This window comes from Mastomys coucha, unplaced genomic scaffold, assembly GCF_008632895.1.
Source record: "Mastomys coucha isolate ucsf_1 unplaced genomic scaffold, UCSF_Mcou_1 pScaffold5, whole genome shotgun sequence".
Lineage (NCBI taxonomy): Eukaryota > Metazoa > Chordata > Mammalia > Rodentia > Muridae > Mastomys > Mastomys coucha.
The window spans coordinates 93,974,591-93,999,265 of record NW_022196911.1 but is presented as its reverse complement, the minus strand read 5'-3'; the positions used below and the strand labels follow the sequence as shown (position 1 = coordinate 93,999,265).

General features: G+C 52.7%; 1 protein-coding gene across 6 annotated transcripts; it reads left to right on the top strand.

Annotated features, from left to right (window-relative positions):
- The first annotated feature begins 1,078 nt into the window (after positions 1-1,078).
- On the top strand, positions 1,079-23,485 carry Cacnb1 (calcium voltage-gated channel auxiliary subunit beta 1). 6 transcript variants are annotated; one of them, XM_031351265.1, is made up of 14 exons: positions 1,079-1,385; positions 3,931-4,017; positions 6,817-6,936; positions 11,628-11,750; positions 12,258-12,394; positions 12,708-12,784; positions 13,998-14,017; positions 14,278-14,358; positions 14,745-14,803; positions 14,995-15,104; positions 15,238-15,389; positions 19,232-19,327; positions 19,694-19,879; positions 21,611-23,485. In XM_031351265.1, exons 1-14 carry the CDS (start codon positions 1,302-1,304, stop codon positions 22,070-22,072), a joined length of 1,794 nt encoding a protein of 597 aa, XP_031207125.1. In that variant the 5' UTR covers positions 1,079-1,301; the 3' UTR covers positions 22,073-23,485. The 6 variants fall into 6 exon arrangements, with proteins under 6 accessions (XP_031207125.1, XP_031207122.1, XP_031207127.1 ...); XM_031351262.1 differs by lacking the exon at positions 13,998-14,017 and adding an exon at positions 13,132-13,286; XM_031351267.1 differs by lacking the exons at positions 1,079-1,385; positions 13,998-14,017 and adding exons at positions 1,518-1,652; positions 13,132-13,286.
- The last annotated feature ends 1,190 nt before the right edge of the window (positions 23,486-24,675 follow it).

The window sequence follows — 24,675 nt, the reverse complement described above, 5'->3', positions numbered from 1 at the left end:
AATGTGATCTAGTCTGGCCTCTAGCCTCCCAAACATGGCTGTACACCATCATACCCAGCTTCCGGGCTTCTTATTGTTCTCTCATCTTGCCAATAATTTCAGTGGGCAAAGATACTATAGTATTAGCAACGTGTGTAGCCCAGGTTGTCCTGAGGGTCACTCTGTAAATGAGGCTGGCCTACCTCTGTCTCCAGTGTTGGGATTAAATATATGCCCCACCACTGCTTGGCTTGAGAACGACCCTTTTAGGATCCAATAACCAGCTGAGCTGGAGCCAAATTGGCACCGAGCTGCTAGGATCCTACTTCTAGCCACAGTTCTAGGACATGTGTTTCTCAGTCAAGGATAAAGGAGAGACAGACCATCCTAGGTCAACAGTCGTGGTGTACAATTTTGAATAGCCTCTCCCTCCATCTTCATACTTCCTCCTCTGTCCTTCTCTTAGAAGCAACAGGGACTTTGCCAAGCCTGATTCGTGGCCTTTGGAAGAACCTGGGAGACCTTAGTAACTACGAGGCTGAAGCATTCCTGGGTCCCTGGGCAGCATTCCTACTGTCCCTGTTGGCCTTCTCCTTTGGACACTCACCCCATACATCCTCAGCCCCAGCCAGCAGACCTAGAGCCAGGCTGGAGAGGAAGGTCTACTCAGCTAGCTTCATGGCGGCCTGGGACTCACACTGGGGAGAAAGGAGTTAAATCCAGGTCCCAGGATCACAGGGACCGGGAAGTTCCGGTGGCCCAAGCTGGAGTCGCTCAGGGAGACCAGCTGAGAGAGTAGTTTGGGACAGAAAGGGAGGCGGTACCAGCCATACCAACCTGCGCTTCACCCCTCCCCCCCATCAACGCTTGGCACACACTGGTAAACGCCCCCACCTCCACCCCGGTCTCAAGGCCCGGTTCCCCTTAGTCCCCTGCAGTCCGCCCTCATCCCAGACTAATCGGAGGACAACGATCGAGCCCCTCCGGGTTCTGGAGGCCAGCCGGGTTCCGCCACTCGGCCATTGTCTGCGCGCAGCCGGTGGAGGGGCTCGAGGGGCGGGGCCGCGGCGCGGGGCGGGAGCGAGGGAGGGGCGGGGGGAGATGCTGAGCCTTCAGGGGCGGAGGCGGCGGCGGCGGCGGCGGCCGCAGAGAGCAGAGCGGGAGCCGGGAGGGCAGCAAGCTTGCAGCCAGAGGTCCGGCTGGGCGACTGCACCCGGTGTTGGCTGCGCGACGCCGCGCTGCTCTCTGCTCGAACGGCCTCTCTCATGCGCTGAGGGCGCCCGGCTGGGCCGGGAGGGCGGCCGGACCGGAGGATCCTCTCCATGGTCCAGAAGAGCGGCATGTCCCGGGGCCCTTACCCACCTTCCCAAGAGATCCCTATGGAGGTCTTCGACCCCAGCCCACAGGTGAGGCGAGGTGCCAGGCTCGAGGGAAAGGACCGCTCCTGCGGACCTTGGTTGGGGTCGGCTCGGAAAGCCCCGGGAGGGAAAGGGTTATATGCCCCGCGAGGATGGGAGAGGGGTGTCTGCGCGACCCCCCATTCTCGAGGGTTAATGATCGATGGACTATTGGCCCGAGTCGGGCTGCGGTGCTGCGGAGCGGAGAGGAGGCGGGTGGAATGCCTGTCAACCTCGCCTCCAGGTCTCCCCCGCGTCCAGGTTCCTGCTGCTGGGGTACCGGCTCCAGCAGGCTGACAGCGAGGATGCTGATGGGGGTTGGGGGGAATCCAGGCCTTGAGAAGCGGAGTTGGAGGGAGGCTGGAGAGCGAATCAGGCGAGGGGGGCGACGCAGAGCACGTTTAGGGGCGCTAGTGGGTGTGGGTGGGGCGGGGGTAGTACTGGGAAAAGGCAGAGACGATGGTCAGAGGGCGTTGCCAACAGGCCTTCGAAGGCTCAGACATTGGCTTTCGAAGGTGGAGAAGGGATCAGCTCTGGGAGGCCCTCCCCTAGTCACCTGGTCTCCATCCCTCTCTTGGATGTTCCCTACTCCCAACACCCATATTAGTTTACCCCTCCCCCTGCCCCAAGGGGTGGGAGCCTCTAAAGTTTGGAAAGTTGGATGGGTGCCAACTCACTGTCTTGGAGTGGAGGACGCCGTTTTACCTGGGGGAGGGGCGCTGCCTTCTTGGCACGTTCACTTTTCCTATGTGCCTGAGTTACCCCTAGGTAGGGGTGTTCTTGGGCATGCAAGGTCCCCACAGAATGGCCAGCAGGGTATGTGGTGGCCATGCCAGGGGATTTCTCTAGGACTTGTCCTTCTCCAAGGATAGCATTAACTCTTGCATTGCTGTGGCCAGCCTGGAGCAACTGTGAGCAACATGATGTGGTTTGATGGGTGTGTATGGGGGGTCAGGTCAGACCTAAAAATACTTCGTTTCTCCACCCCAGGCCCCTTGGAGTCTGGGAGGCAGCTGACTGATGCCTTCCTTTCAGCTGTCCCTTGTCCCTCTGAAGGCCACTCCCTTTGCCCAGCTGGGGGGAGGTAGTGGTGTGAAAGAGTCTGAGGTTCACTGTAGAATGAATGCTCTTAGGTCTGTGGAGAGCCTCAAAACTAGTTTAGCTGTATGTCCAGTTTTAAAGAAGGAAAGAGGAACATAGAATATTCAGTCCTATTATTCGTGTGTGTGTGTGTGTGTGTGTGTGTGTGTGTGTGTGTGTGTGTGTGTCTGATAGGATCTTATATAGTCAAGGCTGGCCTTGAACTTCTGATCCTCCTGCCCCTACCTCCAAAGAGTAGAGAATTACAGGTGTGTTACCAGATTTCAGGAGTCAGAGCCTGCCGTGTGGCTGAGGAGCCTCTAGAAAGTCTGGGATAGAGGCTGGGGGCAGGAGCTCTTGGGCATTCTGCTCATTCTGTACTGGGCAAGGCCTGAGAATATGAGTGTGTGTGTTTGTGTGTGTTGGGGGGGGAGAGGGGCTCAGGAGCAGCTCCCTTATAGGAAGCCTAGAGATGCTCAATGGCATGGGGGAGGTCAGGCAGGATCCCCCACCCCAGTTAGAGCCCAGTCAGAGAGATTAACCATCTTACCTGGTAGTGGCAGGAGTATAAGTCCTGGTCTCAGCTTGGGGTGGGGCCAAAGGGCCTTTAGATTGATGGAGCAGGGTTAGTACCATGGGGATGGGGCATGGGCAGTAGCAGCTGGCGTGGGAGTGGAGTGGATCCTGCCTTGGGGAGGGATATAAACATTGCTTGCCAGGACGGAGTCTGAGAGAAAGTTCTGCCGGGGTGGAGGCGAGAGTGGGAAGCAGAGCCTGCTTCGAGCACCAGGCCACAGGTTGGATGCTTACGTTCCAGACACGGTGGTTGTTCTCTACCACCTCCCTCTTTTCCTTCCTTAGAAACGTGACTCTGGGTCTTTCAGAGTTGAAAGTCTTTCCCTCCCTACTCCGGGAAGCAGAAAGCACTGGAGTTGGGCTCAGGGGAGGAAGGAACCAAGCCTGGCCCTGGGTTGCCTCTTTGCGTCGCCTCCTTTCTCTGGGGGCAGAGCACACTCTGCCCCCTCAGCTCCAGATGCAGGGGAGAGGACGTCCCCCTCTCTTCCTCTGCCCCCCCAGCACTGCAGGCAGCCTCCCCCCACCCCTCCCGCTGCTGCAGCCTGCCCAGCATCTTAATTAGCTTTGCTGCCTAATGAGCCTCCCATTCCTCGGGCCTCCTGCTTCCCAGCCTTTGGCTTGATTTGGGGATTCCTGTGTGTGCATCCCAGGCTCTCGTGCACGGTTCCTCATCGTGGCTGTTGTCTGGGCACTGTCAGTGAAGTAGAAGACCCTCTTTCCTTCCAGGCTGGCCACCTCTGGAAGGAGAAGCTGAGGATAGGGGTGGGGCAGAGCAGAGAGTCCCTAGGCTAGGCTGGCTGTAGTATATATATATATATATACAGCACCAGCCCTGGTAGGAGGTGAACTGGGAAAGCATCTTTCTGATTTCACTCTTGTTCCTTCCCCACCTCTCCAGGGCAAGTACAGCAAGAGGAAAGGGCGGTTCAAAAGGTCAGATGGGAGCACCTCCTCCGACACAACATCCAACAGCTTTGTCCGCCAGGTAACAGGGAAAGAGGGGTTGGGAGATGCCGCTGGTTGGTGCAGGCTGGCTTGCGACTTTCTCCAGGCACCTTTTCTCACGTCACTTGTCACCTACCTGGAGCCACCACACCCGACACCCCGTGACCTCTCTGCACCCACTGCTTCCGCCCCTCCTCCAGCACCAGCTCCCAGCCCCTGCTGCCTGCCTGCCCCTGCTGCCTGCGTCATCTCATTCAGGGACAGCCTGGCCTGCCTCCTCCTGGCTTGCTTCGGGCTGTCACCCACTCCCCCTGCCGGCTGTCTGCTTCCATGTCCTCCCCCAGAATCTGTGATGGGGTGGGGCTGAGGCAGGTGCTTGGAAATAAGCTGAGATACCGGGCTCTAGTTAGGTATGGGTCAGGAACATATCCTCTCCACTTCCAAATATGGCTCATTTTAAATATGCACAGAGAGAGGCAAGATGTGGGGATAAGGGATGCTTTATTTTAGAGGGATGTAGCCTGCATCCCTAGCTGAAGTTGGTGCTGACAGTAGTTCTCTGGGCCCTCATGCTGAGCTGGGAAAACTGCCACTTTCCTCTCTTCCCTCAACCCCAGGCCTTAGGCTGGGGAGAGGCAGTGAGGAGGCATGTGGTTGCTATGACTACTGAGCATCTCAACAAAGCCTGGTACCCAAAAAAGGCAAGAGGGGCTCGGGATCAGACAAGGAGTGTGGCTAAGGAGATAGTAAACAGAGCATGAGAGGGCAGAGGACACTTGGTAGGAGGGGCCCCTTGGGGCAAGCCCCACTGGGTCCACGCGAGAAGGTAGTAGCAGGCAGATCCATGAGAGAAGGTAGTAGCAGGCAGATCCGTCAGAGAAGGTAGTAGCAGGCAGATCCGTTGCTGACTGAACTGAGTACTTTCGTTTTGATTCTTCTGTCCCTGGATTTTTCACGTGTGAGCCCAGGCCTAGCTCCAGAGACCGAAGAGGGTGGGGTTTGATCTAAGTGTGTCTAAAATACACAAACAGATCTGAAATTCTTTCCTTAATCATTCCTTCGGCCCTCCTGTTCTAGACTGGCCAGTGCCAGGTCTAGGAACGATGATGCCATGCTTTTGTTGTTAAGGCAGGAAGAACCTTCAGTTTCCCCCTTGCCAGCCAAGGGGTTAGACCCCGCAGGCTTCCATTCTTCCTCCTCCTAGCTCCCCAAGTCCTACCCCCAGTAGGTGGCGGGAGTGGGGGGCAGACCTTGCCACATCTCTGAGCTAAATATACCCTAGCAGTTTGCACATGTAGCAATTCTGCTTGTAACCTGAGATCCTGGGGGAGCGGGCTGTGTGGGCCACCCCTAGGCCGGCAGGGCCGGGCACTGAGGGCGCCGGGATGGAAGCGCCCAGCCGGACCCTGGTAGTGGTGAGCTGGGGATGGGGCAGGTGGTGGGTGGGTGGAAGAACTCCTCAAACTGCTGTGGAAGGCCGTTCTCCAGCCCGCCGCTTTGCTCTTTTACTCTCTCCCGACGTCTCCCATTTCTGGTTGTGGGTATGTGTGTGTATGCATATGTGAGTCTGTGGGGGTCAGTGGCTGTCTCTCTGCCTGTCCGTTTCTGCTTGTCTCTGTCTATCTGGGCACGTGTACTCTTGTTTTGGGGACAGTGTAACAAGGGAGAATGGGGGTCCTTTTGCTTCTCCTTCTCCCTGGTTTTGTGCCTTTCCTCCAGCTTTAATTAGTGACTCGGATCTCTAGCCTCTCGTTCTCAGGATTTGCCCTAGGAAGGTAATGCCGTATCACCTGATGAGTTGGGGAGAGGTAGGTCTTGGCCTCCATCTCCCATGCCAAACCAATGGACAATCCCAGCCAAGTGACTCTTTCCTGCCCTCAGGAGAGATCCCTCAGATACCTGTAACTCCACATCTTCTCCATATTCCCTCCCAGACTTGTCTGCCACCTCCTCGCCCCCAGAAGTCACACCACATCTATGCATCCTGTCCTCCCCCCACCCTTTGCCTCCCATCCTCAGGGACATAGACCTCTGGGGCGCCTTTGGTGACTCGATTGTTCATACCCAGCACATTCAATGGAGGACATCTTCTCAAGTGCACTTTTTATATTCACAAATATACACACATGTCTGCACATTCATGACGAGTGCCATGACGTCTGAATAGCTTCCATGTGTCTCTCATACATATATGTGTGTCTCTACCATATAGTCCTTGGCACTCTGGGATGGTGACTGTGGCCTACATTGGGTTCCTGTCACACTCAAGCTTAACAACTAGCAGCCTAGTGTTGGGGCTGAGACCTGTTCTACGTTCTCTTCTTCTCTCACACCTTCTGCTGAACTGCCCTGAAAATCATAAGGCAGCTTGGGCTTGCCTCAGAGTGGCCCTATTCAGAAATTCCCAGCTAGAGGAGTAGGGGATGTCTTGCTCCTCTGATCCTCAATCAACAATTTTGGTGGTCCTGTCATTCCAACGGACCACGCATGGGCAACTGTGAGAATTCAGGCCTAAGAAGGTGGCTACAGTCCCTGGAAAGGATGGCGTTGAGTTTCTGCTGTGCCTTCTCAGAGGCAGGGCAGAGAAGGAGGGGCTGGGAGCTAGAGTCATCCCCTGGCACTCCTCCCTTGGGCTGTGCCCCTATCAGGTTCCTACCCCTCCCAAGTCCCAAGCAGCTGTCATTAGACCTGCCTTAACCTCCAGCTGGCTGTTGTCACCTTTCCTAGGGTCACACTCATCCCACGGGCCTGCAAACTTTGACCCCTGGTGGCACCTCCATGCCGTCCCAGGAGCCAGGAGAAGTGGTGCTGGCCTTCAGCTGGTCCTCTCTGCTTTCAGGGCTCAGCAGAGTCCTACACGAGCCGACCATCAGACTCTGATGTGTCCCTGGAGGAGGACCGGGAAGCCTTAAGGAAGGAGGCAGAGCGCCAGGCCTTAGCCCAGCTTGAGAAAGCCAAGGTGAGACAGATGAGAGGACCTGTGGGCATTGTCCTCATCCCCTCCCCACCCCCCATCCTGAGAGAGCCTGGGCAGGCTCGGTCAAGTTTTGGACCAGTTCCTTACAGAGATCTGTCCCTGTGTCTTTCCCCTGTGAAGAAAGTATATGGGCTGTGCTAGATTCTTCTTCCTCATCCAGTCTTTGAAGTGTCTGATGCTATTTCCACATAGCTTGGTGAGTGATGAACTTGCTTCTTCCTGGGTTAGGGATGTGGCTCAGTGTAGAGTGCTTGCCCAGCTGGCACAAGGTCCCGGGTTCAATCTCCAGAACTACAAGGAAAACAAACCTACTTTCTGCAATCAAACAAACATTCTGGACTGGCACCCAGCCATGGTTGCTGTTTGTCCTAGAGCAAAGTCTGTTTATGTGGCCCATACTTGCCTTGAACTTCAATGCTCCTGATTCAGTCTTCAGAATATACCCAGCTTCTAGACCTGACCCCTGCACACACACACACACACACATACACACATACACACCCACACCCACACACACACACTCCTGAGATTGATCGTAAGGGTTTGTTCATACCATGTGAGTGCTGTACCACTGAGCGATATCCTCAGACCCCTCCCTTTTTTTTTTTCCAAGATAGTGTTTCTCTGTGTAGCTCTGGCCATCCTGAAACTCACTCTGTAGACCAGGGTGGTCTTGAACTCAGAGATCCTCCTGCTTTTACTTCCCACGTGCTGGGATTAAAGGCATGTGCCACCAGCCCTTTTTTATGGAGGATGTTTACATTTTTTAAAATTGCCCTTATTTGGGGAGGGGAAAGACTACGTGCTGTACTGAACACATGAAGGAGTCAGAGGACAAGCCCTGGAGCAGTTCTCTCCTCCTACCAAGGGATGCTAGTCAGGTGTCTGGCTTGGTGGCAAGCTCCTTACATGCCGAGCCATCTTACTGGCCCTTACTGGTGTTTGAAACAGGCTCTCTGTAGCCTAGGATGTCCCAGAACTTACAGCAGTCCTCCTTTCTCAGCTTACCAAGAGGTGGAATTACAGACTGAGGCACCACACGGCTGGTGGAGCTGTGTGTGTGTGTGTGTACACGCGCGTGTGCATCTGTGTATGATGTACACATGTGTATGTACCTGTATGCTGTAGTGTAGGCCAGAGCTCAATGTTAGGTGTCTTCCTCAATTGTTCTTTACTGATCCTGGAACTTTCTATTTTGACTGGCCAGTGTGCCCCGCCTGGATTCACCTGTCTCTGCTTGTGAAACCTCAGTGTTCGGGTTTCAGATGTGAACCTCCGCTCCTGGCCTTCATATATGTGCTAGGGTGTTTGTCTAGGGGTGGGACATCGCCAGCTCAGGAGAGGTCTCAGGGCTGATCTCTGACCACTCCCACCACCTAGCACACAAGTACTTTACCCACTGAGCCATCTCACAGCCATTATGGTCCCCCGTTTGCCACTTTTCCACGACACCATAATGTACACAAAACAATGGACCTGATGCTCTGAAGGCACAGACAGGTTTAAAGGTCATATTCTAGATTTCTTTGTTTTGGTTTGGTTTTGTTGTTGTGGTTGTTGTTGTTTTTTAAGAGACAAGGTTTTTCTGTAGCCCTGGTTGTCCCAGAATTCACTCTGTAGACCAGGCTAGCCTAGAACTCATGGAGATTTGCCTACCTCTGCCCCCTAAGAGCTGGGATTAAAGGTGTGCACCACCAACAGCCCCACTAGATTCTAGATTCTTTTTTTTTTTTTAAAGATTTATTTCCTTATTTTATGTGTATGAGTACACTGTAGCTGTACAGATGGTTGTGAGCTATCATGTGGCTGCTGGGAATTGAACTCAGAACCTCTGCTTCCTCTGGCCCCGCTTGCTCTGGTGCAATACGCTGTGGCTGTCTTCAGACACACCAGAAGAGGGCGTCAGATCTCATTACAGATGGTTGTGAGCCACCATGTGGTTGCTGGGAATTGAACTCAGGACCTCTGGAAGAGCAATCAGTGCTCTTAACATCCGAGCCATCTCTCTAGCCCTCTAGATTCTTTTAAAAGACTACTTTATTAGGGCTGGAGAGATAGCTAAGCAATTAAGAGAATTATCTGCTCTTCTAGAGCTTTAGCTGTCCTGGAATTCACTATGTCGACTAGACTGACCTCTCAAGTGCTGGGATTAGAGATGCCCCTTACTGGGCTGTAGAATTGGTTAAGAGCACTGACTGCTGCTCTTCCAGAGGTCCTGAGTTCAATTCCCAGCACCCACATGGTGCTCACAACCTTATCATGGGATCCAATGCCCTCTTCTGGTGTGTCTGAAGACAGCTGCAGTGTACTCATAAAAATAAAATAAATTAAAGGAAAAAAAAGTGTACTACCACACAGGGCCTCAATATCTATCTGTCTGTCTGTCTATCTATCTATCTATCTATCTATCTATCTATCTATCTGTCTGTCTATCTATCTAGTACTTATGTGTATGTCTGTATGCTAAGCATGTTCAAATGCCCACAAAGGCCAGGAGAAGGCATCTAAAACCCGGAGCTGGAGTTAGAGTGCACTGTGAGCCACCTGATGTGGGTGCTGGGAACCACTCCGTACCTGTCATCATCTGAGTCTGTACTTACATCAGTGTGTTTGACATCACTGATCATCACTGAGCTGAGACGTGTTATCAACTTCACAGGGAGTTTATACTGGATGAGTAATCAGCTCAGGCTTGATTTAAAGCTCAAGGTTCCTGAAGAATGGCGGCCTGGACTGTGGATGTAGTTCAGTGGTTACAGTGCTTGCCTATCATAGATTTGGCAAGCTTCAATCCCCAGCATCACAAAACCAAACCAAACCAACCAACCAACCAAACGAAAAAACACAGGCTTAATGGCACGTGTCTGTAATCCCAGCACTTGGAAGGTAGAAGCAGAAGGAGAAATCCAAGGTCATCCTTGGCTGCATATTGGGTTCAAGGTTAGCCTAGACCACATGAAACCTTTTCTCATATCTAAAAAAGAAAAATAAAGAAAAGAAAAGAAAAGGGAGTGGGGCATTGGTAAAATTGCTCAGTTTGTAAAAGCACGTGCATGGCAGGCCTGACCACCAGAGTCTTATTCCTGGGACCCACAGTGACAGGAGAGAATTGACTCCTGACTAGATAGGTACTATGGCTCATGCACACTCATGACCTGCCTCTCTCACACTCATAGGCACAAACATACACATTTATTTATCTTACATATATGAGTACACTGTTGCTGTCTTCAGACATACTAGAAGAGTGCATAGGTTTCCATTACAGATGGTTGTGAGCCACCATGTGGTTGCTGAGAATTGAACTCAGGTCCTCTGGAAGAGCAGTCAATGCTCTTAACTGCTGAGCCATCTCTCCAGCCTCCTAGATTCCATTTTTAAATGTATTTATTTTGATTTTCCACGGCCTATGAGTGTGTTGCCTGAATGTTTATCTGAATGAAGGTGTCAGATCCCCTGGAACAAGAATTACAGACAAGCCGGGTAGTGGTGGCGCATGCCTTTAATCCCAGCACTTGGGAGGCAGAGGCAGGTGGATTTCTGAGTTCAAGGCCAGCCTGGTGTACAGAGTGAGTTCCAGGACAGCCAGGGCTATACAGAGAAACTCTGTCTCAAAAAACCAAAAAGAGTTACAGACAGTTGTGAGCCACCATGTGGTTGCTGGGAATTGAACTCAGGACCTCTGGAAGAGCAGTCAGTGCTCTTTTTGTTTTGTTTTGTTTTGTTTTTTTGTTTTGTTTTGTTTTGTTTTTCGAGACAGGGTTTCTCTGTGTAGTCCTGGTTGTCCTGGAACTCACTCTGTAGCCCAGGCTGGCCTTGAACTCAGAAATCCGCTTGCCTCTGCCTCCCAAGTGCTGGGATTAAAGGTGTGTGCCACCACCCACCTGGCCAGTCAGTGCTCTTAGCTGCCTAAATTCCATTTTTGTTTGTTTGTTTGTTTGTTTGTTTGTTTGTTTGTTTTTTCGAGACAGGGTTTCTCTGTATATACCCAGCTGTCCTGGAACTCACTCTGTACACCAGGCTGGCCTCGAAATCAGAAATCTGCCTGCCTCTGCCTCCCAAGTGCTGGGACTAAAGGTGTATGCCACCACCACCTGGCCCTAGATCCCATTTTTAAATACTTAAAAATTATCTTGCATTTGTATGTCTGTGGTATATGTCATGTGTATATATGGAGGTCAGAGACCAACTTGTAGGAGTTGGGTCTGACCCTACATATTAGTCCTGGGGATTGGACCTGGGTTGTCTATCAAACTTGGGGACAGATATCTCTGCAGGCTGAGCCATCACCTCTCCAGACCTGAATTCTAGTCCTTGTTTGTTTCTTTTGAATTAATTAGTGTGTGTGTTCTTAGATGTGTTTGGGCATGCTGCTGCACACTCAGAGGGCAGAAGATGCCTGTGTAAAGTCAGCTCTCTCCGTTAGGTTCTGGGATCCAAACAGATTGCCGAGCCCGTACCACGACCGCCCTTATCTGATGAGCCATCTTCCCAGTGCCCCACCCAGTGCCTTTTCATTGTAAAAGTAACGGGAAACCACACAACCCATTCAGTATACATTTTAATGAATAATTTACAAAGCAAACAACCACACAGTCACTACTAGCCCAGTCAAGCCAGATACTACTTGGCCGCAGCCCTCCGCCTTCATCCACCTCATGTGTCCCCTCTAGACCAAACCAGTGGCTTTTGCTGTTCGGACAAATGTTGGCTACAATCCGTCTCCAGGGGATGAGGTGCCTGTACAGGGAGTGGCCATCACCTTTGAACCCAAGGACTTCCTGCACATCAAGGAGGTGGGCACAACACTTGGCATGTGGAGTGGGGCAAGGGTGGGACATTAGAGGTGCATGTGAGGGGTGCCAGGAGAGGGGGCTATCTGGAAGTCTAGTGGGAAAAAGCTGCTGAGCTGAGCGCAGCTGGGCTGAGTCTGCTGTGTAAATCTCTTCACCTCTCTGAGCCCAGTGAATTTTCATTGGTTGGTAATGCCTAAGTCGCAGAGATGCTGGAGGGCTTGTGAGCCCTGGGATAGAGTTTGCCCGGTGCATGTGTCTACTTTCACTCTTTCCCACAGCATGAATCTCAGGGAGGCAGGAACCTTTTTACCTTCTCTCTAATCGAGCGTGGCCCATGGTCACAGAGGGTCCTGGTCTTGGCCTTGTTATGGGATCATCAGAGGCTGAAGCCAGGGGTGGGGCTCCTTGGATGGAGCCGTTTACCGGCAGGGTTGGCAGCCTGGAGATCTCCCTAGAAGGTAGCTATGGTTCCCATCTCCAGTCTTCCTCTTGGTCTCTTTTTCACAGAAATACAATAATGACTGGTGGATTGGGCGGCTGGTGAAGGAAGGCTGCGAGGTTGGCTTCATCCCCAGCCCTGTCAAACTGGACAGCCTTCGCCTGCTGCAGGAACAGACCCTGCGACAGAACCGCCTCAGCTCCAGGTGTCTGCCCAGGGGTTGGAGGACGCCTTTGGCTCCCCTGTGGCACGGAATCCCATCCCTTCTCTGGCTCTGTCTGTCACTAACACCCATGCCTGTTATTTTTCCTCGTCTACCTGCTCTCTTGCTATCCCTGGTGAGGCCAGCTGGGACGGGGGTCTTCAGAGCTAATCCTTGACCTCCAGGACCTGCCCATGGCCTGAAGGGGTGGGTGGGTGGGTTGGAGAACTACCCAGCATGCACTTCGTGAGCACTGAAGTCCCCCAACCCACGCCCACCTTTGCTCATCAGTTCCTTTGCTTCTCTGCCCACACAGCAAGTCAGGTGACAACTCCAGTTCCAGTCTGGGAGATGTGGTGACTGGCACCCGCCGCCCCACACCCCCTGCCAGTGGTAAGAGCTGCCTGCAACCCAGGGGAGGGAGAGTTTCTCCTGGGTGGGGTGGTCCTTCCTTCCTGCAGTAGGAGGTACCCCAATTCTGAGTCCCCCAAACACATGCAGTAGTGCTCCTCCTTTAAGGATAGGCTATCCTCCAAGCTGAGTCTGTCATGTCTCTCCTGTCCCTCTCTGTGGTAGCTCCATCTCTCTGCCTTCCCCCATACTCCCCATCTCCCATCCATTCTCCTAGCCCCATTCCATTCACTTCTTCTTTCTTTCTTCCCCATCCCATCCTTGTGTTCTGCGCTGTGTCTCGCTCATCTCCCTCCTCTTCTCCCTTCACTCCTTCCTGACTGGTCCAGGTAACGAAATGACTAACTTTGCCTTTGAGCTAGATCCCCTAGAGTTAGAGGAGGAGGAGGCAGAGCTAGGGGAGCACGGCAGCTCAGCCAAGACTAGCGTGAGCAGTGTCACCACGCCGCCACCCCACGGCAAGCGCATCCCCTTCTTTAAGAAGGTAATTCTGTCTGGTTTCCTGTGCTGGGAGTCAGGACCCAGCTCTTGGAAAGAAAAGAGGCTGGAGTGGTCCAGATGTGGTCCATTCTATACTTCAAGTCTCGGGGCTGGATGTATGGGGCTGGGCTGGGGTGGGGCCATACCTCTTTTTATAAACCCCCCTCTCCAACTCAGAAAGAGGCAGCTCTCGCTTCATCTAGCAATAAACATATCCAGTATTGTCCTTATGACTGATATATGCCTGCTATGGATGGTAAAGGATGGAATGGCATTCATTTGCCCCTTTCCAACTCTGAGTGGATGTATGAGGGCCTCTCCTAGGTGCAGAACAGGTTCTCAGGGGAACCCTTAAAATATACAGGGAGATACACAATGGGGCAGAGTGTGGGCTCTGGATTACGGACTTCCAGTGTCTCTAGCTCTTTCCAGAGCTAGATCTGGAAGGGCAGGAGGCCCGACCCACTTGTCTCAATCCGCTGGATGACTGTCCGTCCTGCCTCCAGCCTCCAAGGCCACCTTTGTCTCCCCTGTGGCACGGGGTCCCATCCCCTCTCTGGCTTTGTCTGTCACTAACACGCATGCCTGTTATTTTTCCTCGTCTACCCGCTCTCTTGCCCCTTCTCCTGTCCTGGCTCCTTCCTGACCCTCTACCCCTGCCTGGCACCTTCCCCTCTCTTCCCTACTTCCCCATCCTGGCAATCTCTGGATCCAGCCAAACAGAAGCAGAAATCGGTGAGTATGCCAGCTTTCTGTGTCTGCTCCACTGGGGATAAACTGGGGGGGGGGGGGCTTCTAATACCCTTTTCCGGATCTTTCTCCCTTTACCCTCCTTCCTGGTCCTGCCTGGCCATCTCCCATCTCCAACCCTCTGACACCGACATTTGGGCTCTGGGGTCAGAGGGAGGAGAGGCTGCATGGGGAACCTAGACACTTGGGGAGAGGGGCTGGTGCCATCTCTACTTTGGGGTTTCCCTTCCCTGCTTCCCTCCCAGACAGAGCACGTGCCCCCCTATGACGTGGTGCCTTCCATGAGGCCCATCATCCTGGTGGGACCGTCTCTCAAGGGCTATGAGGTAGGAGCTCTAAAGGGCGGTGCACGCAGATGGGCCCAGACCTCCAGAGTATGCAGATATTACAAAGAGTCCCATATCCCCAAAGCTCATATAACTTCAGAGAAAACCCTTAAGGGGGCCTGACCCATGGGAAGTCCACTCAGGAGGGCCCAATCTCCCAAGGAAAACTCTTAGGAGCCCTTCTGGAGATGCCACGGAAGAGACCGGTGGTGGAATCAGGCTGCATTAGAGGCCCCAGTCCCCGAGGAAGCTCCCATCCTTCTAGAGGCCTCTTCATCTCAAGTGTTTCAAAAGGTGGAAAGGGAGGGTCAGATGCCCAGCAGGCGGACCTCCTGGGGGGTTTGAGAGCCTGACTTCTCCCTTCCGCTCTAACTCCTGCATGACAGGTAACAGACATGATGCAGAAAGCATTGTTTGACTTCCTCAAGCATCGGTTTGATGGCAGGTAGGACCCTCAGAGTTGGCCCTCCACCTGACTGTAGTTCCTTCCATCCACGTGGGGATACACAAGGGACCGCTAAAGGGACCACTCTGGGACTCTTAGACAGAGACAAGGGTGGCAAGCCTGGAGTCAGTGAGTAGACAGTATGTTCTTGCCCACCCAACCCCTGACCCCTTCTCTGCCTGGTCCTTCAGGATTTCCATCACTCGAGTAACGGCTGATATTTCCCTGGCTAAGCGCTCAGTCCTCAACAACCCCAGCAAACATATCATCATCGAGCGTTCCAACACGCGCTCCAGCCTGGGTGAGCTGCATACCCACTCTCCCCCTCCCGGGCTGTCAGGGTGGGTGGGGTGGGAAGTGCTGGGAAGCCTCTAGAAGCTTCTCTTTGCCTCCTGGGGGAACCTTACCATCCCCTCCCTGTCCCCATGCCCCAGCTGAGGTGCAGAGTGAAATTGAGCGGATCTTCGAGCTGGCCCGGACCTTGCAGCTGGTCGCCCTGGACGCTGACACCATCAACCACCCAGCCCAGCTCTCTAAAACGTCGCTGGCCCCCATCATTGTTTACATCAAGATCACATCTCCCAAGGTGGGTGCTGGAGGCTGGTTCTTATGGTGGACACAGTCTATGAGGAGTGTTCTGGAGACAGGGTGCATGGGGTCATGATGGGGTGACTTATGTCCCAGCCTTAGTTTCCTTCTCTGTAAGACTCGTGGATACAGGAACGACACAACCTAATATGGGTGGAAAGAGTCGGGTACGCTGTGCCTTCTGTGTATTCAACATTATAAATGTTATTAGGGTCACACAGGTCAGTCTCATCTCCAAACTTCCGGTCCATCATTGGGTCAGAAAAATGGAAGAACCTGGTATAGTTTGTTCCAGTGTCACCCAGCTGTGTGGTGGTTGGAACATTTTTGAATCTTCTAACGTCAGGCTGTACAAAGTTGCTCGTGTGGTGGGGATGCCATGAACTTTCTCCTTAAGATAATTTTCTTTTTTATTCTTGTTAATTATGTATATAAGTGTGAGCATGTGCGTGTGAGGCCAGAGACAGAGAATCTCCCTGGAGCTGGAATTTCAGGTTGTGAGCTGTCCCACATGGAGGCTGGAAATCAAACTTGAGTCCTAACCACTGAGCCAGTCTTTTCTTTGCAGGGCAGGGTCACCCCATGTAGCTTGAACTTGCTGCCCTCTGCCAAATACTGGGATTTGGACACATGACATACTCCTGGCTCCTGAACTTCCCCCTGTAGGTGCTAGTGGACTTGAGAGACATGGGGGAAGGACTTAGGTGATGTTTTTGTTCTTAGGTTTTCACTCAGTTAATTGATTTGGAGGCAGAGTCACTTGTAGCCTAGGCTAGCCTTGAGTTTACGATCCTCCTCCCTCAACCTTTCCAGGGCTGGGTTACAGGCCTAGGCCAGCACACCTGGCTCTCTGAAGTTTGAGGGATTAGACATGAGAGATTTAAGGGCCCTTTGCACAATCCAGCTCATGATGTCAGCCAGCAGTAGTAACCGTCTGTCCATGGATGTGTCCTGTGAGCTAAGAACTCTGCCATTTCCTTAAGCTTTCCGAGTCCTTGATTTCTACTGATACAATATAACTGTCAGGATGGGATTTACATACCTAAGCATGGGAGAGGTTGCAAAGATCAAATGAGGTAATAGATGCAGAAACGTTCTGTGGCCTAGAAAGTAAGGGAGGTTCCACTGCTTCCTCCACTGAGATTATGGGCGTGGGCTCTGAGAGCCTGGGTTTCCTGCCCTGGGCTGTCACTTAACGTTACTGTGTTCTGGCAACTCATGTAACATCTCTATGCCCTAGTTTTCCCATCTTCTGCCTAGTCACACTTCAGTAATCACTGAGAAAACTTAGTAAATGCATTAATTATGTAAAGAGCCTGGTGCCCACGAAGGTACCATATTCTTTCTGTTAGCTTTGTTTCCAGCTTTTGGGTCAGGATCTCATGTAGTTCGCTCTGGCTTCTAATTCACTATACAACTAAGGATGGTCTTGAACTCCTGATTCTCTTGACTTTGTCTCCCAAGTGCTAAGATTTCAGGCACATGCTGGCATGTGCCACCATGTTCTGTTGGTTTGGTTTGGTTTGGTTTGGTATTTTGAGACAGGGTTTTTCCTGTGTAACATTCCTGACTCACTCTGGCCTCGAACTCACAGAGATCTTCTTGCCTCTGCCTTCCTGAGTGCTGGGATTAAAAGGTGTGTGCCACCACACCTGGCTTGGTTCTTGTTCTGAGACAGGGTCTCCTCTGTTCCAGGCTGGCCTTGAACTCACTGTGTATCAAAGAATGACATTGAACATTGTGTGTGTGTGTGTGTGTGTGTGTGTGTGTAGGCCAGAGGACAATCTCCAGATGCCATCTACTTTTTTTTTTTTTAAAGATTTATTTATTTATTACACAGTAGCTATCTTCAGACACTCTAGAAGAGGGTGTCAGATCTCATTACAGATGGTTGTGAGCCACCATGTGGTTGCTGGGAATTGAACTCAGGACCTTCAGAAGAGCAGTCAGGTGCTCTTAACCGCTGAGCCATCTCACCAGCCCACCATCTACATTTTTTTGAGACAGGGTCTCTCACTGGTCTGGTGGTCTAGGTGGTTGACTCGTCCCAGAGATCCATCTGTCTCTACTTCACCAGCACTGGAATAGTGTTCACACCACCATTCCCAATTTATTTTTGCTTTTCTGAGATAGAGTTTCTTTGTGTAGCCCTGGCTGTCCTGGAACTCTCTCTGTAGACTAGGCTGGTCTCAAACTCAGATCCTCTGTCTCTCCAAGTACTAGGATTAAAGGCGTATGCTATAACCCCTTGGTTCACCATGCCCACTTTTTTACCTCGATTCTGGAGTTCCAGCTCAGGTCTTCAAGCTTGGGAGGCAAGCACTCTACCAACTGAGCTACTAGTGAACTGAGCTTTTGGTCTGCCTGACTCCACCTTCTCCATTGCTAGGGACCAAGCCCAGCGTCTCTCTTCTAAGTGCTGAGCAAGTGCTGTGCCACCTAGCTAAACCTCTAGTTTGATTTTATTTTATTTCAATTGATGAATCTTTGTTCTCATTTTCATTAGCCAAGACTGGCCTCACCTCCCGGCCCTCTGGCTTCTGAGTGCTGGGATGACTGTGTCATTGTGTCCAGCTCTGATTTTATTTTATTTATTTTTGCTTATGGCTTTGTTTGAGACAGGATTTTATACTGTGTAGCCCTGGCTGGACTGAAGTTCACTCTGTAGACCAGGCTGGGTTTACAGAGATGCCCTGCCTCTGCCTCCTGAGTTTGGGGGCTAAAGGTGTGTACCACCACCTGGGCCTCTCCTATTTTTAAGATGAATTATAAGCTCACATATAAAGCATGAGTTCCTGGATTCAGCTCTCAGCACACACTTAACAACAAATCTTATGCCTTCATTCTGTTTACTTCAGCATGTACTTCTTTCTTTCTTTCTTTCTTTCTTTCTTTCTTTCTTTTTTTTTTTGTTTTTCAAGACAGGGTTTCTCTGTGTAGCCCTGGCTGTCCTGGAACTCACTCTGTAGCCCAGGCTGGCCTCGAACTCAGAAATCTGCCTGCCTTTGCCTCCCAAGTGCTGGGATTAAAGGCGTGCACCACCACCGCCCGGCCGTAATCTTCTTAATATGGAGTAGCTCTTTTGCTTTCTTTACATTTTTATGACAATGGTGTTCTGCAGTAGTATAGGCTGACCATGTTGTAGACTGCCTCTCCGTTTGAATTTGATGTCCCGCCATAGCTGGATATAGTTTGGGGAGGAGTAAATCAATCATGTAAAGGAGCATAGAACAGCTATTCAGGAGAATAGATAGGAGGCAGCAGATAACCGACGCCCAGGACCTGTTGGGTGCCAGCGTGGGTGATTTAGCAAGTCCTCATCTCAAAAACCAACAGCCTTGGAGCAAGGCTAGTATCCATGAAGGATGATTGCTATTGTTCATCTGGACAAGAGGGCGTGAGCCTGGAGGACTGGAATAAAGTCTGTAGGCATGGTGTGAGTGCCTGTGAGTATATGAATATGTGAGTGCGTGTACGCGTGTATGAATGTGTTGCATGAATATTTGAGTATGTGCTCATGAGTACATGTACGTGTATGTCTGAGTGTGTGTGTCTCGTGCCACGTGATTATGTGAGAAAGTGTGTGTGAGCGCACGCGCGTGTTTTTGTATGTGTGTGTGTGTCTGTCTGTCTGTCCGTGTTGTATGTTGCCCTAAGCCTGAGCCTTGTGTAGTGGACACAGAGCTTGTGAATTCATTCTGGCAGAGATGCTCAGGGCAGAGAATCATGGAACATTCCACCACTCTGACTCTGAGTTCCCACTGGCTCCAAGCAGAATCTCCCTTTAGACTTGGGTCATTGCCCGTGTCCTTCTAGCTCCCTCTCTTCCCCTCCAACCAGGTACTGCAGAGGCTCATCAAATCCCGAGGGAAGTCTCAATCCAAACACCTCAATGTCCAAATAGCAGCCTCGGAGAAGCTGGCACAGTGTCCCCCCGTGAGTGCCCAGACCCAGGGGAGGGAAGGGAAGGGAAGGTGTTCTTTTGGGTTCTCCTGTTTCCTTCAGCCTGCATGGAAGATAGCGGGTCTTTGGGTAAAGAGGGATGCCTGGTTAGGCAAATGGTTCAAATACCCCTTCCTGCGTGCAGAGCTATGGCCTGATTTCCCTGTCCCTAGAATGAGAGGGAGTTGGGCTGAGTTCGGTCTTTTGTAGGTCTGAGTGTCCTCTCCTTGAGCCACATCCAGAGGCCTTTTAACCTTGTCCTTCAACCCCCTTGACTCCACCCACTGCACCCAGGCCACACCTTCACCCTTGGTCACGCCCCCGCTCATCCCAGCCCCGCCCCTAACCCCACCTCCACAGGAAATGTTTGACATAATCCTGGACGAGAACCAATTGGAAGATGCCTGCGAGCACCTGGCGGAGTACTTGGAAGCCTACTGGAAGGCCACACACCCGCCTAGCAGCACGCCACCCAATCCGCTGCTGAATCGCACCATGGCTACCGCAGCTTTGGCTGCCAGCCCTGCCCCAGTCTCCAACCTCCAGGTACAGGTGCTCACCTCACTCAGGAGAAATCTCAGCTTCTGGGGCGGGCTGGAGACCCCATCGCGGGGAGGCGACGCGGTGGCCCAGCCTCAGGAACACGCCATGTAGCCGATGTCCCTCTGGTCTTTCCTCCCACCCTGGAGTGCAGGGAACATGAGGAAGGAAGGGAAGAGCTTTATTTTGTAAAAAACGTGGTGAGCGGCAGCGTCTGGTGTCTGTGGTTTTTGGTGGGACTGGGGACTGGCTGATGCTGCCTCCCTGGGACTGGTCCCTAGGACTGCATCTGCCTTCTTTTGGACTTGAGGCCTGATGGGAACCACCAGGCACTAGGAAGAAAATCTGAGGAGGAACAATAGGCTTGTTCATTGGACTCTACACCCTTTTCTTGTTGTTGTGGTTGGTTTTTGGAAACACAGTTTCATTCTGGCAGGAGCTGGCCTGGAATTTTCAGTGTTCTAGACTGGCCTCAAACTGGAGGCAATCCTCCTGCTTCAGCCTCCTGGATGCTGGAATTACAAGCTAGCACTACAGCTGTCAGCTCCATATACCCACGTTAGATCTAACAGAGTGAGGGCTATCAAATCCAGAGAACTTGCCTTTCCTCGGCATTCCTCAATCCCTGAGGGACTCAAGCTGAAGCATCTATGAGCTAAGCTGTACCTTCCACCGTTTCCCAGGGAAACAGAGTCCAGGAAAGGCTCTCCTCCCACGGAGCCACAGCCCATCTCTGAGTCCACACCATTAAGTGTATGTTCTGGCTTAGAGCCAGAGCACCGTGACATCTTTCTAGACTGCTGCATCTCAAGTGGGTCTTCAGCAACAGAGGCCACTTGTTCAGTGAAGCTGAGCCATCCTGGATCTACTCACGGGGAGCTGGGGTGCCTAGCCTCCCCTTTCCAGCCTCAGGGACCGCAGAAGCACTTCTTTGCCCCGCCCCACTCTGTCATAAAAACAGCTCCAGGAAGCAGTTTTTGGAAACTGGTGCTGTTGGGCAATTTCCATCCCACTCTAACCAGGAAATGGTACCACAGAGAGGATAGCTCCATCACTCAGAGCTGTCAGCTGCTGGTGATGAAGGTGTTGGGCTACCTTGTGGTCTCCAGCTGTGGGGTGTGGAGCTAGGGAGAGCAGAGACATGGAGTCATGCGCCCTCTTCAAATTGGCTGCTTCGAGTGCCTTATAGGGGGCTAGGAGAGGAATCCTATCAACCTTGGAGACTCAGAGCTAGCGTCAGAAAGAAGTGTGGGTTTTTGGAAGCCTGTGGCTGAGGTGTAAGTGTGGGCAGAGAAAGCTGGGGGGTCAGTGAGTTTGAGCTGAAATCTCAGTGTACTGGGGGAAATTGGAGCAATTGACTAACCCAAGCGACAACTAATGAACGGCAGTACTAATGAGCTGTTAACGATGATTAACCCAGGAAAGCATTAATAACATGCACCGAGGAAGCAGTGGTGACTAATTATTCAGGGCTCCTTACCATGGTTACTAGGAGAGTTCATGCTCAGAGGAAGTTGGGTGCCCTCAGGCTGCTAGAGGGAGGAGCAAATGACCTGTGGCTTGCCCTCAGGCTCAGCTCTAGAGCCATCGCCCTGCTCCTGGGTGCCCCTCCCCTAGAGCCAGCGCCCTCCAGGAGCCAGGCTGGTGTCTTGCCACTTATCACTAACCTGCCTTGCTTTGTGTTTTTCTCACCCCCTGCCTGATCTGCATGGTGCGTGCCGTCTGTCTGCTAACCAGGGACCCTACCTTGCTTCCGGGGACCAGCCGCTGGACCGGGCCACTGGGGAGCATGCCAGTGTGCACGAGTACCCCGGGGAGCTGGGCCAGCCCCCAGGCCTTTACCCCAGCAACCACCCACCTGGCCGGGCAGGCACCCTGCGGGCGCTCTCCCGCCAAGACACCTTTGATGCTGACACCCCCGGCAGCCGAAACTCTGCCTACACGGAGCCGGGAGACTCGTGTGTGGACATGGAGACAGACCCCTCAGAGGGCCCAGGGCCTGGAGACCCTGCCGGGGGAGGCACACCACCAGCCCGGCAGGGCTCCTGGGAAGATGAGGAAGACTATGAGGAGGAGATGACCGACAACAGGAACCGGGGCCGGAATAAGGCCCGCTACTGTGCGGAGGGTGGTGGGCCGGTTCTGGGGCGCAATAAGAATGAGCTGGAGGGCTGGGGACAAGGCGTCTACATCCGCTGAGAAGCAGGAGCAGTTAAGGGAGAGGAGAGGCTCTGAGCTCGAGGAGGGGAGGGCAGAGGGGCACACCACCCAAGATGTGTCTTGCCTCCAGGGGACGCTGTGTCCCTCATTTTTCAGATGCCTTTGCTCAAAGCTTGGGGTTTCTTTGATGGTTATCATCCCAACTCCTTGGGAGGTCCTTAATCCCCGGCTGTAGGTTTTCTCCTAAACTGCTGTAGGTGGATGGGGGAAATACCTACTTTCTGAAGTGCCCCCTTTCCCCATCTTTGGGGGCTCTCTCCCAGAGAAAAGGTGCACTTCCTCAACTCTTTCTACTCGGGGCTGTAAGCGAAGGTCCTAATGGGGGTGGGGGTGGGGCTTCTCATACCAACAAAGGGGGTACTTGGGAAAGGTGGGGTGCTTTTCCTGAGACAGCCCTCTGAATCTACCCCAGACCCCAGGATTTCCCCACCATGTCCATCCCATAACCTAGTTTCCTAGCAGCATTCTCTGGTGGGTGAAAAGCCACAGCTTGGAAACCCTTGTGGAGCTTGCCTTGGGGAGCAGAGCTGGGTGCAAGTTGACGGGCATCAGTGTGCACTCTCTGTCCTCCATGGTCATGGCAAGAAAGCAGGGCCTAGAAACTCAACTCAAGGAGTGAGCGACTCAAGATGCTGCCCCCCCCTCCAACCCTCGCCTCCCCCAGGAATGAGCTTTGTCTACAGCATACCCTGCCTGCTGCCATCAGAAGAGAGGGGCCCTCTGCATCTGAGCCCCATATCTCCGTGCCACCTGGGTGTGGAGACCATGAATACTTTGGTCCACCTCATTCTAAACCAAAAACAAAAAACAAAAAACAAAAAAACCCTGCTCCTTCACCTTCACCCTGAGGCCCCAGGGAACAGGCTCTATGTGTTGGTGCGCACGAGGTGACCACCATCCAGGGGCTTCCTGAGGACCTTGGGTCTCCCCTAGGGGTCTTGGTTGCTGCTGCTTCTCTGTATTTGCCTCTTGTGATCCTGTCCTTCCCCAGTGTCCACTTTCCTCAAGAGAGGCCTTGGTAGCCCCCCTCCCCTGGGGTTCCCTTAGCCTCCGCATCCCTCTAGTCCGGCAGCCCTGCCCCCTCCCCCAGCATCACAGCTGGTCCAGAGAGAGCCGATTGTGCCAACGAGGACTGGGCCCTGCCCAGCTGCCCACCTCAGGGATGGGCAACCTCACGCCTGTCTCGCCACCTCCTGTGCCAATGTTGCCCCACCCCCACCCCCAGGGGTGGGGAGCAGCTTCCACTAACAGGTTAGAAGATAGCACTGCCCAACCTTCCGCTCCCTCCGTCTACTGTCCTGTGCCCATCTGTCTGTTTGTCTGTACTCCTCTAGGAGAGATATTTTGCCACATATAAAAACCGCAGTTCTGTCCTTTGCGGCCACCTCCTGAGCCTGTTTTCTTTGTTGCCACCACACTTTTGTCAGCCCCCCCACAGCCTCACTGGCTCTCAGTACTGGGAGTGGAGACCCGTTGGGGAACATGGGGAAGGCATTTGCGCAGGCAAATGCTCTGCCCCAGGGCCTTTGAGGCAAAGGAGAGATGATACTTTTGTTTTGCTGCTTCTGGATTGTCTGCAGGTGTTCCTCATTCAACCACAAGCGAAAGTCTCACCTGTTTCTTTCCTGCAAAGGGGGGGCTTCCGGCGCTGCTAAGTAAGATGTTGCTCACTGGGCAGGCGGGCTCAAGCCTCACTGGTTCACATCTTAAAGGCACATTGTATTTTATTTTATTTATTTTTGCCCCTTTCTGCTTTGATCTCCTTGTGCCCTAGCAGTTCGCCTCACTAGGGCACTGCTCACTAGAGTGAGCTTTAACTCGGCTGGATCTCAGAAGTTTACCTGCATCTGCCTCCTGACTGCTGGGATTAAAGACACAAACCACCACACACTCAGCACCCAGCTTGTTGGAGGGTTTTGTTTGTTCATCTCCTCCGGAGACCAGGGTCTCACTCGGTAGACAAGGCTCACCTGGAGTTCCCCATGTAGCTCCAGCTGTCCCGGGATTACTTCAGCATCCCCAGTGGCTGGGATCACAGCTGTGCGTGAACCAGCATGCCAGAAGATTTTATTTGGGGACGGGTTTACAATATTACCCTGGCTGACCTGGAACTCATGTAGCTGAGGTGGGACTCAAACTCACAGCAATTCTCCTGCCTCATCCTCCTGAGTGCTGTGATTACACACATTACAGCTGCTACCACGAGGGTCCTGAGAACCACCAGCTTTGGAGCTGAGGAGGTTATCCGATTGTGTGAAGAGGTGGTCGAGGGCAGGCCCCCTGAGACATGTGAGAACAAAATAAGCAGGTGGCAGGCCCCTCCTCTGTCACCAGCTGGCAGGATGTGGGCTCTCATAGCTGTTGTAGCGCCTGTATCCTGCCTCACACAGCACCTGCAAAGCTTCCTTACCTTCCTGGGTCTTGTTTTTGGGATGATAGCTCTAGAGGACTTGGACGTCTGGGCCCTCTACTTGAGTGCTTCTGCTCATAGTTTGTGTTTAAGAGTTAGCGTGACATCGGACCCTTGATGGCCTCCAGATGAGCCAACAGATCATAAACAGGGAACTGGGCAGGCCAGGGGC